The following is a 16473-nucleotide window of genomic DNA, read 5'->3' as shown; positions in this document are numbered from 1 at the left end:
GCGCATCGGGACCCAGGGGAAGGAGCAGTGACCCCACAGGAGACTGAACCAGACCTACCTGCTAGTGTTGGAGGGTCTCCTGTAGAGGTGGGGGGTGGCTGTGGCTCACCGTGGGGACAAGGACACTGGCAGCAGCAGTTTTGGGAAGTACTCCTTGGCATGAGCCCTCCCAGAGTCTGCCATTAGGTAGGCTCCAGTGTTGGGTCGCCTCAGACCAAACAACCAACAAGGAGGGCACTCAGCCCCACCCATCAGGAAGCTTGCACAAGCCCCTTAGATAGCCTCATCACCAGAGGGCAGACAGCAGAAGAAAGAAGAACTACAATCCTGCAGCCTGTGGAACAAAAACCACATTCACAGAAAGACAGACAAGATGAAAAGGCAGAGGGCTATGTACCAGATGAAGGAACAAGATAAAACCCCAGAAGAACAACTAAATGAAGTGGAGATAGGCAACTTTCCAGGAAAAGAATTCAGAATAATGATAGTGAAGATGATCCAGGACCTCGGAAAAAAAAAAATGGAAGCAGAGGGCCTCCCTGGTGGCGCAGTGGTTGAGAGTCCGCCTGCCGATGCAGGGGATACGGGTTCGTGCCCCGGTCTGGGAGGATCCCATATGCCGCGGAGCGGCTGGGCCCGTGAGCCATGGCCGCTGGGCCTGCGCGTCCGGAGCCTGTGCTCCGCAGCGGGAGAGGCCACAACAGTGAGAGGCCCGCCTACCGCAAAAAGAAAAAAAAAAAAAAAAAATGGAAGCAGAGATCGAGAAGATGCAAGAAATGTTTAACAAAGACCTATAAGAAATAAAGAACAAACACCTAGAAGAATTAAAGAACAAACAAAGAGATGAACAATACAATAACTGAAATGAAAAATACACTAGAAGGAATCAATAGCAGAATAACTGAGGCAGAAGAAGGGATAAGTGACCTGGAAGACAGAATGGTGGAATCCACTGCTGTGGAACAGAATAAAGAAAAAAGAATGAAAAGAAATGAAGACAGCCTAAGAGACCTCTGGGACAACATTAAATGCAACAACATTTGCATTATAGGGGTCCCAGAAGGAGGAGAGAGAGAGAAAGGACCCTAGAAAATATTTGAAGAGATTATAGTTGAAAACTTCCCTAACATGGGAAAGGAAATAGCTGCTCAAGTCCAGGAAGTGCAGAGAGTTCCAGGCAGGATAAACCCAAGGAGAAACACGCTGAGACACATAGTAATCAAATTGACAAAAATTAAAGACAAAGAATAATTATTGAAAGCAACAAGGGAAAAATGACAAATAACATACAAGGGAACTCCCATAAGGTTAACAACTGATTTCTAGGCAGAAACTCTTCAAGCCAGAAGGGAGTAGCATGATATATTTAAAGTGATGAAAGGGAAGAACCTACAACCAAGATTACTCTACCAGGCAAGGATCTCATTCAGATTTGATGGAGAAATCAAAAGCTTTACAGACAAGCAAAAGCTAAGAGAATTCAGCACCACCAAACCAACTCTACAACAAATACTAAAGGAACTTCTCTAAGTGGGAACCGCAAGAGTAGAAAAGGACCTACTAAAACACACCCATAACAATTAAGAAAATGGTCATAGGAACATACATATCGATAATTACCTTAAATGTGAGTGGAATAAATGCTCCAACCAAAGGCACAGGCTCACTGAATGGATACAAAAACAAGACCCATATATATGCTGTCTACAAGAGACCCACTTCAGACCTAAGGACACATACAGACTGAAAGTGAGGGGATGGAAAAAGATATTCCATGCAAATGGAAATCAAAAGAAAGCGGGAGTAGCAATACTCGTACCAGCTAAAATAGACTTTAAAATAAAGAATGTTACAAGAGACAAGGGAGGACACTACATAATGTTCAAGGGATCAATCCAAGAAGAAGATACAACAATTATAAATATATACGCACCCAGCATAGGAGGCACCTCAATACGTAAGGCAACTGCTAACAGCTATAAAAGAGGAAATCGACAGTAACACAATAATAGTGAGGGACTTTAACACCTCATTTACACCAATGGACAGATCATCCAAACAGAAAATTAATAAGGAAACACAAGTTTTAAATGACACAATAGACGAGATAGATTTAATTGATATTTATAAGACATTCCATCCAAAAAGAGCAGATTATACTTTCTTCTCAAGTGTACACGGAACATTCTCCAGGATAGTTCACATCTGGGGTCACAAATCAAGCCTCGGTAAATTTAAGAAAATTGAAATCATATCAAGCATCCTTTCTGACCACAACGCTATGAGATTAGAAATCAATTACAGGGGGAAAAAAACCCGTAACTAGCACAAACACATGGAGGCTAAATAATACATTACTAAATAACCAAGAGACCACTGAAGAAAGCAAAGAGGAAATCAAAAAATACCTAGAGAGAAATTAAAATGAAAACACAATGATCCAAAACCTATGGGATGCAGCAAAAGCAGTTCTAAGAGGGAAGTTTATAGCAATACAAGCCTACCTCAAGAAACAAGAAAAATCTCAAATAAACAATCTAACCTTACACCTAAAGTAACTAGAGAAAGAAGAACAAACAAAATCCAAAGTTAGTAGAAGGAAAGAAATCATAAAGATCAGAGCAGAAATAAATGAAATAGAAACAAAGAAAACAGTAGCAAAGATCAATAAAACTAAAAGCTGGTTCTTTGAGAAGATAAAAAAAAATTGATAAATCAGTAGCCAGACTCATCAAGAAAAAGAGGGAGAGGACTCAAATCAATAAAATTAGAAATGAAAAAGGAGAAGTTACAACAGACACAGCAGAAATACAAAGCATCCTAAGAGACTACTACAAGCAACTCTATGCCAATAAAATGAACAACCTGGAAGAAATGGACAAATTCTTAGAAAGGTATAACCTTCCAAGACTGAACCAGGAAGAAATAGAAAATATGAACAGACCAATAACAAGCACTGATATTGAAACTGATTAAAAATCTTCCAACAAACAAAAGTCCAGGACCAGATGGCTTCACAGGTGAATTCTAACAAACATTTAGAGAAGAGCTAACATACATCCTTCTCAAACTCTTACAAAAAATTTCAGAGGAAGGAACACTCCCAAACTCATTCTATGAGGCCACCATCACCCTGATACCAAAACCAGACAAGACACTACAAAAAAAGAAAATTACAGACCAACATCACTGATGAATATAGATGCAAAAATCCTCAACAAAATACTAGCAAACAGAATCCAGCAACACATTAAAAGGATCATACACCATGATCAAGTGGTATTTATCCCAGGGATGCAAGGATTCTTCAATATATGCAAATCAATCAATGTGACACACCATATTAACAAACTGAAGAATAAAAACCATACAATCATCTCAGTAGGTGCAGAAAAAGCTTTTGACAAAATTCAACACCCATTTATGATAAAAACTCTCCAGAAGGTGGGCATAGAGGGAACCTACCTCAACATAATAAAGGCCATATACGACAAACCCACAGCAGACATCATTCTCAGCAGTGAAAAACTGAAAGCATTTCCTCTAAGATCAGGAAAAAGAGAAAGATATCCTCTTTCGCCACTATTATTCAGCATAGTTTTGGAAGTCCTAGCCACGGCAATCAGAGAAGAAAAAGAAATAAAAGGAATACAAATTGGAAAAGAAGATGTAAAACTGTCACTGTTGGCAGATGACATGATACTATACATAGAGAATCCTAAAGATGCCACCAGAAAACTACTAGAGCTAATCAATGAATTTGGCAAAGTTACAGGATACAAAATTAATGCGTAGAAATCTCTTGCATTCCTATACACTAATGATGAAAAACCTGAAAGAGAAATTAAGGAAACACTCCCATTTACCACTGCAACAAAAAGAATAAAATACCTAGGAATACAACCTACCTAAGGAGACAAAAGACCTGCATGCAGAAAACTATAAGACAATGACGACAGAAATTAAAGATGATACAAACAGATGGAGAGATATACCGTGTTCTTGGATTGGAAGAATCAATATTGTGAAAGTGACTATACTACCCAGAGCAATCTACAGAATCAGTGCAATCCCTATCAAATTACCAATGGCGTTTTTTACAGAAGTAGAACAAAAAATCTTAAAATTTTTTGGAGACACAAAAGACCCCGAATAGCCAAAGCAGTCATGAGGGAGAAAAAACGAAGCTTGAGGAATCAGACTCCCTGACTTCAGACTATACTCCAAGGCTACAGTAATCAAGACATTATGGTACTGGTCCAAAACCAGAAATATAGATCAATGGAACAGGATAGAAAGCCCAGAGGTAAACCAATGCACCTATGGTCAAGTAATCTATGACAAAGGAAGCAAGGATATACAATGGAGAAAAAACAGTCTCTTCAATAAGTGGTGCTGGGAAAACTGGACAGCTACACGTAAAAGAATGAAATTAGAACACTCCCTAACACCGTACACAAAAATAAACTCAAAATGGATTAGAGACCTAAATATAAGACTGGGCACTATAAAACCCTTAGAGGAAAACTTAGGAAGAACACTCTTTGACGTAAATTACAGCAAGATCTTTTTTGATCCACCTCCTAGAGTAATGGAAAAAAACCCAAAAATAAACAAATGGGACTTAATGAAACTTAAAAGCCTTTGCAAAGCAAAGGAAACTACAAACAAGATGAAAAGACAACCCTCAGAATGGGAGAAAATATTTGCAAACGAATCAATAGACAAAGGATTAATCTCCAAAATTTACAAGCAGCTCATGCAGCTCAATATTAAAAAAATGAACAACCCAATCAAAAAATTGGCAGAAGACCTAAATAGACATTTCTCCAACGAAGACATACAGATGGCCAAGAGGCACATGAAAAGCTGCTCAACATCACTAATTTTTAGAGAAATACACATCAAAAGTACAATGAGGTATCACCTCACACCAGTTAGAATGGGCATCATCAGAAAATCTACAAGCAACAAATGCTCGAGAGAGTGTGGAGAAAAAGGAACCCTCTTGCACAGTTGGTGGGAATGTAAACTGATACAACACTATGGAGAACAGTATGGAGGTTCCTTAAAAAGCTAAAAATAGAATTACCATATGACCCAGAAATCCCACTACTGGGCATATACCCAGAGAAAACCATAATTCAAAAAGACACATGCACTCCAATGTTCATTGCAGCACTATTTACAATAGCCAGGTCATGGAAGCAACCTAAATGCCCACTGACAGTCGAATGGATAAAGAAGCTGTGGTCCATATATACAATGGAATGTTACTCAGCCATAGAAAGGAACGAAATTGGGTCATTTGTAGAGACGTGGATGGATCTAGAGACTGTCATACAGAGTGAAGTAAGTCAGAAAGAGAAAAACAAATATCGTATATTAATGCATATATGTGGAACCTAGAAAAATGGTACAGATGAACCGGTTTGCAGGGCAGAAATTGAGGCACAGATGTAGAGAACAGACGTATGGACACCAAGGGGGGAAAGTGGCAGCGGGTGGTGGTGGTGTGATGAACTGCAAGATTGTGATTGACATGTATACACTGATGTGTATAAAATGGATAACTAATAAGAACCTGCTGTATTAAAAAATAAATAAAATTAAATTTAAAAAAAAAGAATTTGTATTGCTTTGGGGTAGACACAATTTATCAGCTAAGCTCCCCCAAAGGAGGATTCTAAATATGTTTTATTGGTGAGATTCTACCAATGCAGAATTTGTGCGTGTTGCCTCATGTTGCCATGGTAAGAAGGAAATTAAATTGTGATACAGTGGTGCTATAAATAAAATACCTTTCTCCTTAAATTCACTCATAGTGTAATAAGCCCAGTGTGTTCAGCCTTACATGCAGCAATCAAGCCTTCCATAACATGTATCATTTAATGTAAAGTTATGAAGATAGGAAGAAGGATGGGGCAATTCTAAGCACCAGAGGGTGAGGATGGAGTCCACATAATTCTTTCCTATGCCGCCGTCTAGAACAGTGGCTCTTACAGTATGCCTTTGCACAGCGAGCTTGATGTTGAAGTCCCAGGGCCCTTAGCCGGTGATCTGAACCAGAGAAAGCTGTTGGAAGTGTTGTGCTTTCTTCGCTGATTCCTGGTGACAATTTGTGTGCATGACTGCTCATGGTCTGGCTCTCATCTCTGCCACCTGGAACTTGAGTTGATGTAACTTCTCTCAGTGAGTTTGCAGGGATGTTGTCATGTTTGCAGGGCACTACCTCAGTGACTCAGTGGTAGAGAAGAGTGGGTGGAGCTTCATCTGGTACTTTTAGGGTTGGATATCTTCCTATCAGTCTCTTTTTTTTTTTTTTTTTTTTTTTTTTGCGGTACGCGGGCCTCTCACTGTTGTGGCCTCTCCCGTCACGGAGCACAGGCTCCGGACGCGCAGGCTCAGCGGCCATGGCTCACGGGCCCAGCCGCTCCACGGGATGTGGGATCTTCCCAGACTGGGACACGAACCCGTGTCCCCTGCATCGGCAGGCGGACTCCCAACCGCTGCGCCACCAGGGAAGCCCCCTATCAGTCTCTTTAAAGGGAAAATGTAAAGAGGGAAGAGGGTAGGACTCGGATGGTGATGTGCTCTGCCAGGGCTGCTGGGGGAATAAATCCAGAAAGACCTAAATGGCTTCAGTCCCTTCTAAAAACCAGAGTTGATTTTTCTTCTCTGTGGCAGGTGCGAAGGTAATGTGAACCTCCTAAGGCTTTCCAGATGGTGTTAGACTCCAACTGCTTTATGTTCTCACTTAGGTATTGGGACCTCACACTCAAACCTGTACCTTCAAATAGAAAAGTGACGGGAGGCTTCAAAATAGTGCCTCATCCTGAGGGGAGCTGGCTGTGTGCTGCAGGAACCATCCGTCTGCTGGGCCCTGGGGGCCTTGCCATGTCATCTAATGAGAGCTCCTTTTTTATTTTTTAATCTCACCCACTGGGCTGTGACATTGGGACTGAAAGACGTGAGTTTTTGCAATCTCTGCAATTTTGTCACCGAGTAAGAAGAGATTCACTTCGGGAAGACAGATGCAGTGGTACAGGAGGGGTTTCACCTCGACAGCAGAATCTGTCAGGCAGCACGTTGGTTTTCTTTTGAACTCAGAAACCTTCTTATATTAGGTTTCTATTACCAATACTTATATAGAATCTTCTGATTTAGAGCACCCACCCTAGGCAGGAGTCCCTAAGTACCCATAAAATGCTTAAACCTAAATGCTTTTGGCATATTCATGTGTCCTGTGCAGAGTCAGCATGCCTCAGAGCAGAAAGGGAGGGGAGTGATGGTGAGATCCTCAATCCAGTGATGCTTAAAGCTTTGTCCTAGACCCACATCTGGTTCTTTTCTGAGCAAATTGCTGTTCTGCAAGAAGTTCTATGATAAAATGTTATGAAATACTAGACATCTGTATGCACTGCAGTCAGATGGGGCTTCTGGTTAGCGCGTCTGTGAGTGCCACTGAGCTTGTCCTTCTAGCGTGTAAGTGAGATGTGGTCTGACAAACCACAGGTGAGGGGTGACGGATACTTGAAGGGGTGCGTGCTACCAGTACCTGAAGTTCATGATCAACTCAAACTCACCACTGCTTTAACCTAGAAGTCAATGGATAAATTTCTAGATGTTGAGCACGACCGTCATGCATTCTAAAACTGAGCCATGGGCTTCCCTGGTGGCGCAGTGGTCGGGAGTCCGCCTGCTGATGCAGGGGACACGGGTTCGTGCCCTGGTCCGGGAAGATCCCGCATGCGGCGGAGCGGCTGGGCCCGTGAGCCGTGGCCGCTGAGCCTGCGCGTCCGGAGCCTGTGCTCCGCAACGGGAGAGGCCACAACAGTGAGAGGCCCGCGTACTGCAAAAAAAAAAAAAAAAAACCAAAAAAACCCTGAGCCATGATCTTGCCACCATCTAACTGTTGTAGTTCAGCATCAGTGTACCTGTGATTGATCTTCTAGATTATGTAATACACATCTACATCTCTATGTCAATACATTGATGTGATCGATTACGAAAGTACTTCTGATGATATCATGCCAAGAACTGGCATTTTGTATTTACCACTTTATCAGAAAACAAGCCAAGATGATCATGACAGGCACCGTGGCACAGTGGGCTGAAGGGGCCTTTGAATGTAGCTGGTTCTGGGGTCAGAACCCTGGCTCTGACACTTCCCTAGCTTGTGGCCTAGGGCAACTTCCTATACTTTTCTCAGTCTGGATTTTCTCATCTCTAAAATGAATGACCAAACAACAGCCAGTGCACTTGAACTAACACTGATTATAACTTGGAGTGGAAGTGAGGGTTAAATGAAAGAAGATATCATTACCAGTGGCTTAGAGAGAGCCTGGCACACAGTATGTGATCTACACAAGTGGCTGTTGGCGCTATAATGACTAAACGAGCTTTAAAAAATACCATCTTCAGGGATGATGAGAAAATATAAAATTCTTATATACATAAAATCATTCTATGTAAAAAATTATTTTAATAATAATAGATGAGTTGTGAATTGCTCTTATCCTGGAATATAATGAGCTGCTATAGAAAATAAAGCACCTTCAGATTAAATAAAATTTATAGGTACACATGTGGATGCCTAATACAGTCATATATCTCAGCAGTTCAAGTAAGAATACTACCTACCAGCCTATATTTGCTGTTTAATACATTTGTTCTGAAACCAAACTTGAAGTGCACGTTAGAGACAACATAATAAACATCCTCCGGGTTTTAAGCCATTAGTATACAATTTCAGGCAATTTTTACCGCGGGTAGGATTCATAGGTGTCTCCCTGGGGAGAGAACACTGACTCTACGAAGAAAGGATGAAAAGCCACATTAGTCACTTTTCGAAAAGATGGAAGCCTTGATTTCTACGTGTGATTTCTATGTAGATTTAAAAGCTAACCTGGCCTGTCGCCATCCTTTGCCCTACTTCCAATTTGTGAGCAGGCCTTTGGATGGTGGTCCTGAGGTCGGGTACATTTTGCCCTCTTCCCAGCAGGAAAGCTCTTATTTTTTTTTTATTTATTTTTTTTTACCTTAGGCCTTGGCCTCTTGATTGACTTTAAGGTCCCAACAAACATCCACTTTATTATTGGAGGATATTTTAGGCTCTGCAAGTACTTTTCTTTAGAGCATGATTTAGTAGCACTATTGGTCAGAGCTGACTTGTATCAAAAGAAATGTGATCCATGGAAAATGGTAGCACTGGATTGCTGTGAATCCTTGACTCTCTGAGGCTCTCCCTCTCTCTCTCTCAATCTCACTCTCTTTTATTTATTTATTTATTTATTTATTTACTTATTTATCTATTTATTTTTGCTTTATAACAAATTTAATCAGTTATACATATACATATGTTCCCATATCCCCTCCCTTTTGCGTCTCCCTCCCTCACTCTCTTTCTTGGAGCAGGGGCCAGGGTGGTGGTGGTGGGGTGCGTAGCCTTTGATATAGTTTCTTTTGTTGGAGCAGCTTAGTAGCTGTTTAGCAAACACCTGTTTAATTTTAATTTAAGATAAGGTTTGAAACTTGCCCCAAAAGCCTTGCAAACAATAAAAAGGAATAGAAAGCTGTCAACCTTTCTGATACTGATTGAAAGAAGATACTCTTTCTTGTAATTTCAGTTGAAACAGCTAGTTTTCCAATTCTGCACACCATGGATTTAATCAGCCAAGCCTAACGAGATTTTTTTTTTTTTTTTTTTTTTTTTTTTGCAGTACGCGGGCCTCTCACTGTTGTGGCCTCTCCCCCTGCGGAGCACAGGCTCCGGACGCGCAGGCCCAGTGGCCATGGCTCACGGGCCCAGCCGCTCCACGGCACGTGGGATCCTCCCGGACTGGGGCACGAACCCGCGTCCCCTGCATCGGCAGGCGGATTCCCAACCACTGCGCCACCAGGGAAGCCCGAGATTTTTTTTTTCTGTTTTTTAGAGCAATGATTCAGTCAGGGCAATTTTGTCCCCCAGGGGACATTTGGCAATGTCTGAAGACATTTTTAGTTGTCACACTGGGCGGGGGGTGTAGTGGGTAAAAGCCAGGATGCTGCTAAACATCCCATAATGCACAGGACAGCCCCCATCACAAAGAATTATCCAGTCCAAAATATCAGTAGTGCTGAGGTTAAGCAACCTCTGTTCCAGAGGTTTCTAACCTTGGATGCACATTAGAATCACCTGAAGACTTAAAAAAAATTCAATGCCCAGGTGCTCTCCAGGCCAGATAAACAGAGTCATTGGGTAGGACAAGGCTATACAATTTGTCAGGTCCAGTACAAAATGAAAAAGTGGGGGCCTTTGTTGAAAAAGTGTTAAGAATGTTAAGGCAGTGACAACAGAGCATAAAACCAAGTGCAGCACCTTGTAAGTGTGGGGCTGAGTGTGAGCACACAGGTCCTACATACATGTAGTTGACACTGTTCTGGAGGGTGACCTGGGCATTGATAGTTTTAAAAGCTCTACAAGTGTACCAAAGACTGGCAGACACCTCACCAAAGAAGACAGACAGATGGCAAATAAGTATATGCAAAGATGTTCCACATCATATACTATAATAGTATCAGGGCAATGCAAAAAAAAAATCCCAATAATTGAGATACCACTACACACCTATTAGAATGGCTGAAGTCTAGAACACTGACAATACCAAATGCTGGCAAGGACGTAGGGCAACAGGACGTCTCATCCATTGCTGGTAGGAATGTAAAACGGCACAGCCACTTTGGAAGGCACTTTGGTGGTTTCTTACAAAACTAAACATACCGTATAATCTAGTATTTGCTCTGCTTGGTATTTACCCAAAGGAGTTGAAAACTTACATCCACACAAAAAACCTGCACATGGATGTTTATAGCAGCTTTATTCATAATTACCAAAACTTGTAAGCAGCCAAGATACCTTTTGTCTGTGAATGGATAAATAAACCATGGTTTATCAGTAGAATAATATTTGTTCAATAAAATGTTACTCACAATATTCCAATGGAATATTATTCAGTGCTATAAAGAAATGAGGTATCAAACTGTGAAAATACATGGAGGAAATTTAAATGCATAGTATTAAGTGAAAGAAGCCAATCTGAAAAGGCTACATACTCTATGATTCCAACTAGGTAACCTTCTGGAAAAGGCAAAACTATGGAGACAGTAAAAAGATCATTGGTGACGGGGGTTGGGGGGACGGAGGGTTGCACAGCAGGGCACAGAGGATTTTTAGGTCAGTGAAACTACTCTGTATGATGCTATAATGGTGGATACATGTCATTGTAACTTTGTCCAAACCCATAGAATGTAAACACCAAGAGTGAACCCTAATGTAAACGATGGACTTTGGATGATAACGATATGTCAGTGTAGGTTCATCAGTTGTAACAAATGTACCACTCTGGTGATGGATACTGATAATGTGGAGGCCGTGCATGTGTAGGGACAGGGGATACATGGAAATCTTTGTAAATATTTCCACTCAGTTTTACTGTGAGCCTAAAGCTGCTCTAAAAAAAATAAAGTCGCTTGAAAAAAACAAAACTCTCCAGGTGATTTCAATGTGCAGCCAGTGTCAAGATCGCTGTTATTTAGCTTTTATTGCCTATCCTTCCTATAGCACTCAGTTTATGTACAGGTATTGGCCCATGTATGACTCCTCTTTGTATTGGACACAGAATCTCACAATCAATAGATGCTGAATGAACATGGCTGAATAAAACACTCTACTGTTATTCCTTATCATCTATTATAAAGCCTTATGTGTGGAGAGGTCATTCGGGCTTTCCAAACAGGCTTCAGCATTCATGAGTTTGTTCGCTGTTCACATCAGTCATGTGGTTGCAAGGCAAGTGTTAGGACATTAGTCTGTGGATGAGGAAGCAGGCTCAGAGCAGGTAAGTGACTGGCCCAAGTCACACGCCTGTGAGTGGCAGGGCAAGGCCTCCAGCCAAGTCTCCCGGTTTCCGGGACAGGGCTGTTTTCCACGTGTTACGGGAACCTTCTCACTTTTACACCAGGTTTCTAAAGGATGGTGTACGTGCCCCTTGGTGGCATGTGGCATGGAAGTCAGGGCACAAGGGGTGAACTTTAAAACAAAACATGTTTCCTTATTTATTTAATATGTATTAGGAAAAAAATAGCACATCAAGTCCATAGTTTGTATTACTGCTGCAGAAAACGTTAGATTCAAATTGTAAAAGTGAGTTGATTTAAAGGAAAATATTAAGCAAATAACAGCAGAGGTGGTGCGAAGATATAACAAAGCTTTCGAATGACCTACTTAAATGACAGAACTATGAGAAACACTTTTAAATCTTTGTAGTTTAAACTGAGGATACAGTGAAATAATATAGTGAAAGAGCTTTGTAACAGTAGACAAAGCACTAAAATTGTTGTGGTTTTTGCACCCTTGCTCCTTGAAACTTGGCCCCAGTGTATCCTACCAGACTGAGTCTTGGCCTGTTACTGGGCTCTGATCGGTACAGAATGCTTTACCATGGACCTCAAGTGACCATGCATGGTTGAAAGAAAAGAAAAATATGGAAAATGAAATCTGTAAGTCCCCTATTTCTGGCTTAGTTTTCCTTGTCATTATATATATATATATATCAAATTCTAAGATGAATTCCCAAATTGTCTGGAACAAACAATTAGGAACTTTATAATAATAACAAATCCATTCTCTGTCTAGGGAATATTCAAAGTGCAGTCTTCACATTCCTACAATGCAAATCTTTGCATCCATTCAATGTGATGAAGGATATATATTCATTGGCATATAAGGACGTTAGTGTTGAATGAGAAAGGCAGGGTTCAGAGGAGTAGAATAGAGCATATTTATATGAGAAAGGGAAGGAAGCATTTCTGAGAGGATTGACCCTGGGTGATGGGATTGGGTTCATTTCTTTTCCTTTTAACTTCTCTGTCACTTCTCATTTTTTCTTTTTCTTTTTTTAAATTGAAGTGTAGTTGATTTACAATGTTATGTTAGTTTCTGGTGTCATTGTTCTATGATGGACTAGATTTCAAACTCAAGGAATACTAGGTAAACTTTTAAGACACACTTGTACACAAAATATACTAATTCTGCGAAAGTCAGACGCTCCGTTCCCAGTGCTATCAGGCGTGATTTGTATGTGCTGTGAGATGCTGATTTCATGATTAGCACATTGTAGCTGGAGCCAACAGTAGGAGGAAAGACAGAGGAAGCAATGGATATAAAAGGACATTATAAAGTGTAAAGCCCTGTACGTTGAAAGGGATTTTGAGCTGGAACCAGGAGATTGAAGGACAGGCTCTGAGCAATGGGGCCTCATTTGGTGCTGGTGGGCAGTGAGCCTGGGGGCGTTTGTCACCATCACATTGAATTCCATCCCAGCTAGAGTTAGGGCCGCTCCAAAGAAGTGTTGCTTTTTATAGAATCTGCCTTGCCTTCCCTGGGTTTTGTAATGACATTTTGGTGAAAATATCACAGAAGCACCTTTGATTTGTGGTTTGGGTGGGTATACTTGCTTCCTCACTCTCTCTCCTGGTTGTTTTTTTTTTTTTTTTTTTTTTTGCGATACGCGGGCCTCTCACTGCTGTGGCCTCTCCCGTTGCGGAGCACAGGCTCCGGACGCACAGGCTCAGCGGCCATGGCTCACGGGCCCAGCCGCTCCGCGGCATGTGGGATCTTCCCGGACCGGGGCACGAACCCGTGTCCCCTGCATCGGCAGGCAGACTCTCAACCACTGCGCCACCAGGGAAGCCCTCTCCTGGTTGTTTTTACAGAACCACATCTTACTTAATTCTCTGGCTGTGCTTTTCAACAGCACAGTATACTTTCTGGTTGTCAGAGGTTGTACATCCCCTGAGCTAGAAAGCTTTTTGAGAGGTGTTTCGTAAGTGGGATTCCCTTTTTTTTAGTTATTTTTTTTAAAGCTTTGAGCAATAGATAGAATATATGCATTCATGTTTACATAATAAACGGTTGGGAAGATAACCATTCTCTGCTGACAGTATCGATGTCTGATGAGTGGGGATGCCAGGAGACTTTATTTGTATATTTCAAGTATTGTTTAAAAATTATTTGCATATTACTTGTATTACCTATACTCTGTATACATAAAAATATATAAAGTAAAATATGAAGCAAGTAGACTTGGATATTTCCATTTAGTCACTGAAAAATCTCCATGTGTGTCTATATGTGCAAGTGGAAGGCATGCAGGAAAGTAGTAAAGGAAAAAGTAAGCTCCCATTTGAATTGCCTTATCCAAATAGTGATACTCTGGTGGTGTGGTTGAGAATTGGAACACACTCACCTGTGAAAGTCTATCATCCTCTGAGGTGTCCTTACACCACTGCAAATAGCCGATGTCACTGCGGGTCAGGACCCCACATAACATTTCCTGAGCCTTTCCTTTTTGATAGCCGTTAAAGACGTGTGGACTTGCTCTTCCAGTTAAAATCATGTTCAGAACTGCCTAGATGACACATTTTACAAATATTTACATTTCAGGTAGCGTTGACACAAGGACTTAATTTCTTTTTTCTTCTAATAATCATAAAATGTATCATTTTTAGTGAAAAGAATGAAATCCCACAATATATAATTCTGGGAAAACGTATGTCATGAATGTTTAGTAGTGTTAAAACAGGAGTTTATTGATTTTTTTTCCTTGAGCCATGCCCCATAACTCCCCATGGGCCCTTCCTCCCTTCATATTTTTTTGAACTTCGGTTTCCATAGTTGTGATTTAAGCTGCATGAAGCTAAGGAATTTTTATAGTGCTTTTCTTTCAGTTATTAGGGACTCCTGGGCAGTCTTGTCAAGATATTTTCTGATGTTTCTAGAATCTCAGGGATGGCAGGCTTTCAGAGGTAAACTAGAAAGGACTGTAATGGAAAGTGGAAAGATAGAATCTGATAACAAACTCAGGGGAGCATCTTAGTTTTTCAAAGATAATTTGATCACTCTTCACTTAAGGAGAGAATATGCTTAGTTGAAAGGGAAAAAAAAAGCCTAGTTGAGATGCTACAATAAAAAGGCAAAGTCTTCCAACCCACCTGCGTGCACAGGAAACCTCCAGCATTTGGTCGTAGCAGATGAGTGGTGGAGACGTCCAGGTCCTTCTGAAGCCTGCAGAGTGGGAGAAGCCATCAGCACTCACGGACAGTGATGCTCCAGGGACATGCAGCCTCTCCTCCCTCCTCCCCCACGACACAGAGCAGCAGTGACTTGGGCTTGCCTGGTCACTGTCCTTCCCATGTGCCTGGCATGTTTCCATCTGTTGCTGGGAAAGCTTCTAGGACTGGGGCTACAGAGGTGATTGGGCAAGCTCTGGATGCCGTTGGAGGAAGCCAGTGATAAGTGGTCAGGGAACAGGACGAAGTGACAGACCTCACATGTTAGAATCCCTGGGTGTGGGCTCCGCGTGGGTGCTGGGCTCTGTAGCAAAACTGTTTGCGCTGAGTGCCAAGGGACGCTTGGCTTAGGGTGGTGACATGTGACCCCTCCAGAGAGTGCTGGCCCAAGGTAGAGTTGACCAGACTGTTCAAGTGGAAACCACCAGCTGGGGAGTTAAGCCCATGTCTTGGCTGCAGCCTCTACTGTTTCACCAGGGCCAAGGGGTCAGGGTTCCATCCAGGACAGTATAATATCGAGGTGGAAAGCGGCTCGCGTTGTCACCCGGAGGGAGATGCTGAGTTATATGAGCTGTATGTGTTCTTGAACGAACCTGTTCACAGGACTGGAAGGTCAAGCACTTCTGTGAATAAGACCTAAAGACGTGGGTCAAGCATCATATATAATTCAGGGCAGTGTTTCCTAAGTTATGGCATGATGTTAGGTAGTATAGATACGAGCATTTAAAAAATTTTACAGTGCTGTGTTTAATACATTTTCTCTTTAGCATAGCAACTACATGATTTAGAGGATATTAATGTTTAAGAAGAGGACGATATTTAAATGTGTGTTGATTTTGAATTTTTTCTTTTATTTCTTTTTTGGCCGTGCCACACGGCATGCAGGGTCTTAGTTCCCTGACCAGGAATCGAACCTGCGCCCCCTGCAGTGGAAGCACAGTCTTAACCACTGGACCACCAGGGAAGTCCCAAGTGTGTGTTGACTTAAGGACATTGTTAAGCAAATAATAATATAGATCATAAAAGTATGATATGCAAAAGACAAGTTTTCAGGAACTGCTTCAAGGCTTGACATTCTTCCTTTCTGGGGGCCCTCTGTTTCTCTCTCTCTGACTCTCAAAAGCTTCCCCTTTTCTCAGGGTCCAGAAGAAAGGCTGTTTCTTCCCAGAAGGCTTCCTTGGCCACCTTATCTGTTGGGGCCCCTCCCTCCTCTGGAATCCGTTAAGATTCATTGTCTCTGTGCTTCATTTGGCACGTCAAGTACCACCTGGGACTTGCTCAGTCTCTGTGTACCCCTGGTTTTTCCCAGATTGGAACCTGCAAGGAGATCAGGGCCATATCCTCTTTTATTTGTATTTCCCA

The 16473-nt window shown here is 41.7% G+C and overlaps 1 protein-coding gene across 1 annotated transcript in view; it reads right to left on the bottom strand.

The window, feature by feature from the left end:
* MINDY4B (MINDY family member 4B) overlaps positions 1-16473 on the bottom strand; it is a 41608-nt gene that overhangs the window by 4979 nt on the left and 20156 nt on the right. Inside the window, 2 exon segments of the mRNA XM_060098887.1 lie at positions 14289-14450; positions 15034-15106. Coding sequence (XP_059954870.1) covers positions 14289-14450; positions 15034-15106 — 235 coding nt within the window.

The sequence above is a fragment of the Mesoplodon densirostris genome, chromosome 5, assembly GCF_025265405.1.
Source record: "Mesoplodon densirostris isolate mMesDen1 chromosome 5, mMesDen1 primary haplotype, whole genome shotgun sequence".
Classification (NCBI taxonomy): Eukaryota; Metazoa; Chordata; class Mammalia; order Artiodactyla; family Ziphiidae; genus Mesoplodon; species Mesoplodon densirostris.
This window is presented reverse-complemented; position numbering and strand designations above follow the sequence as displayed.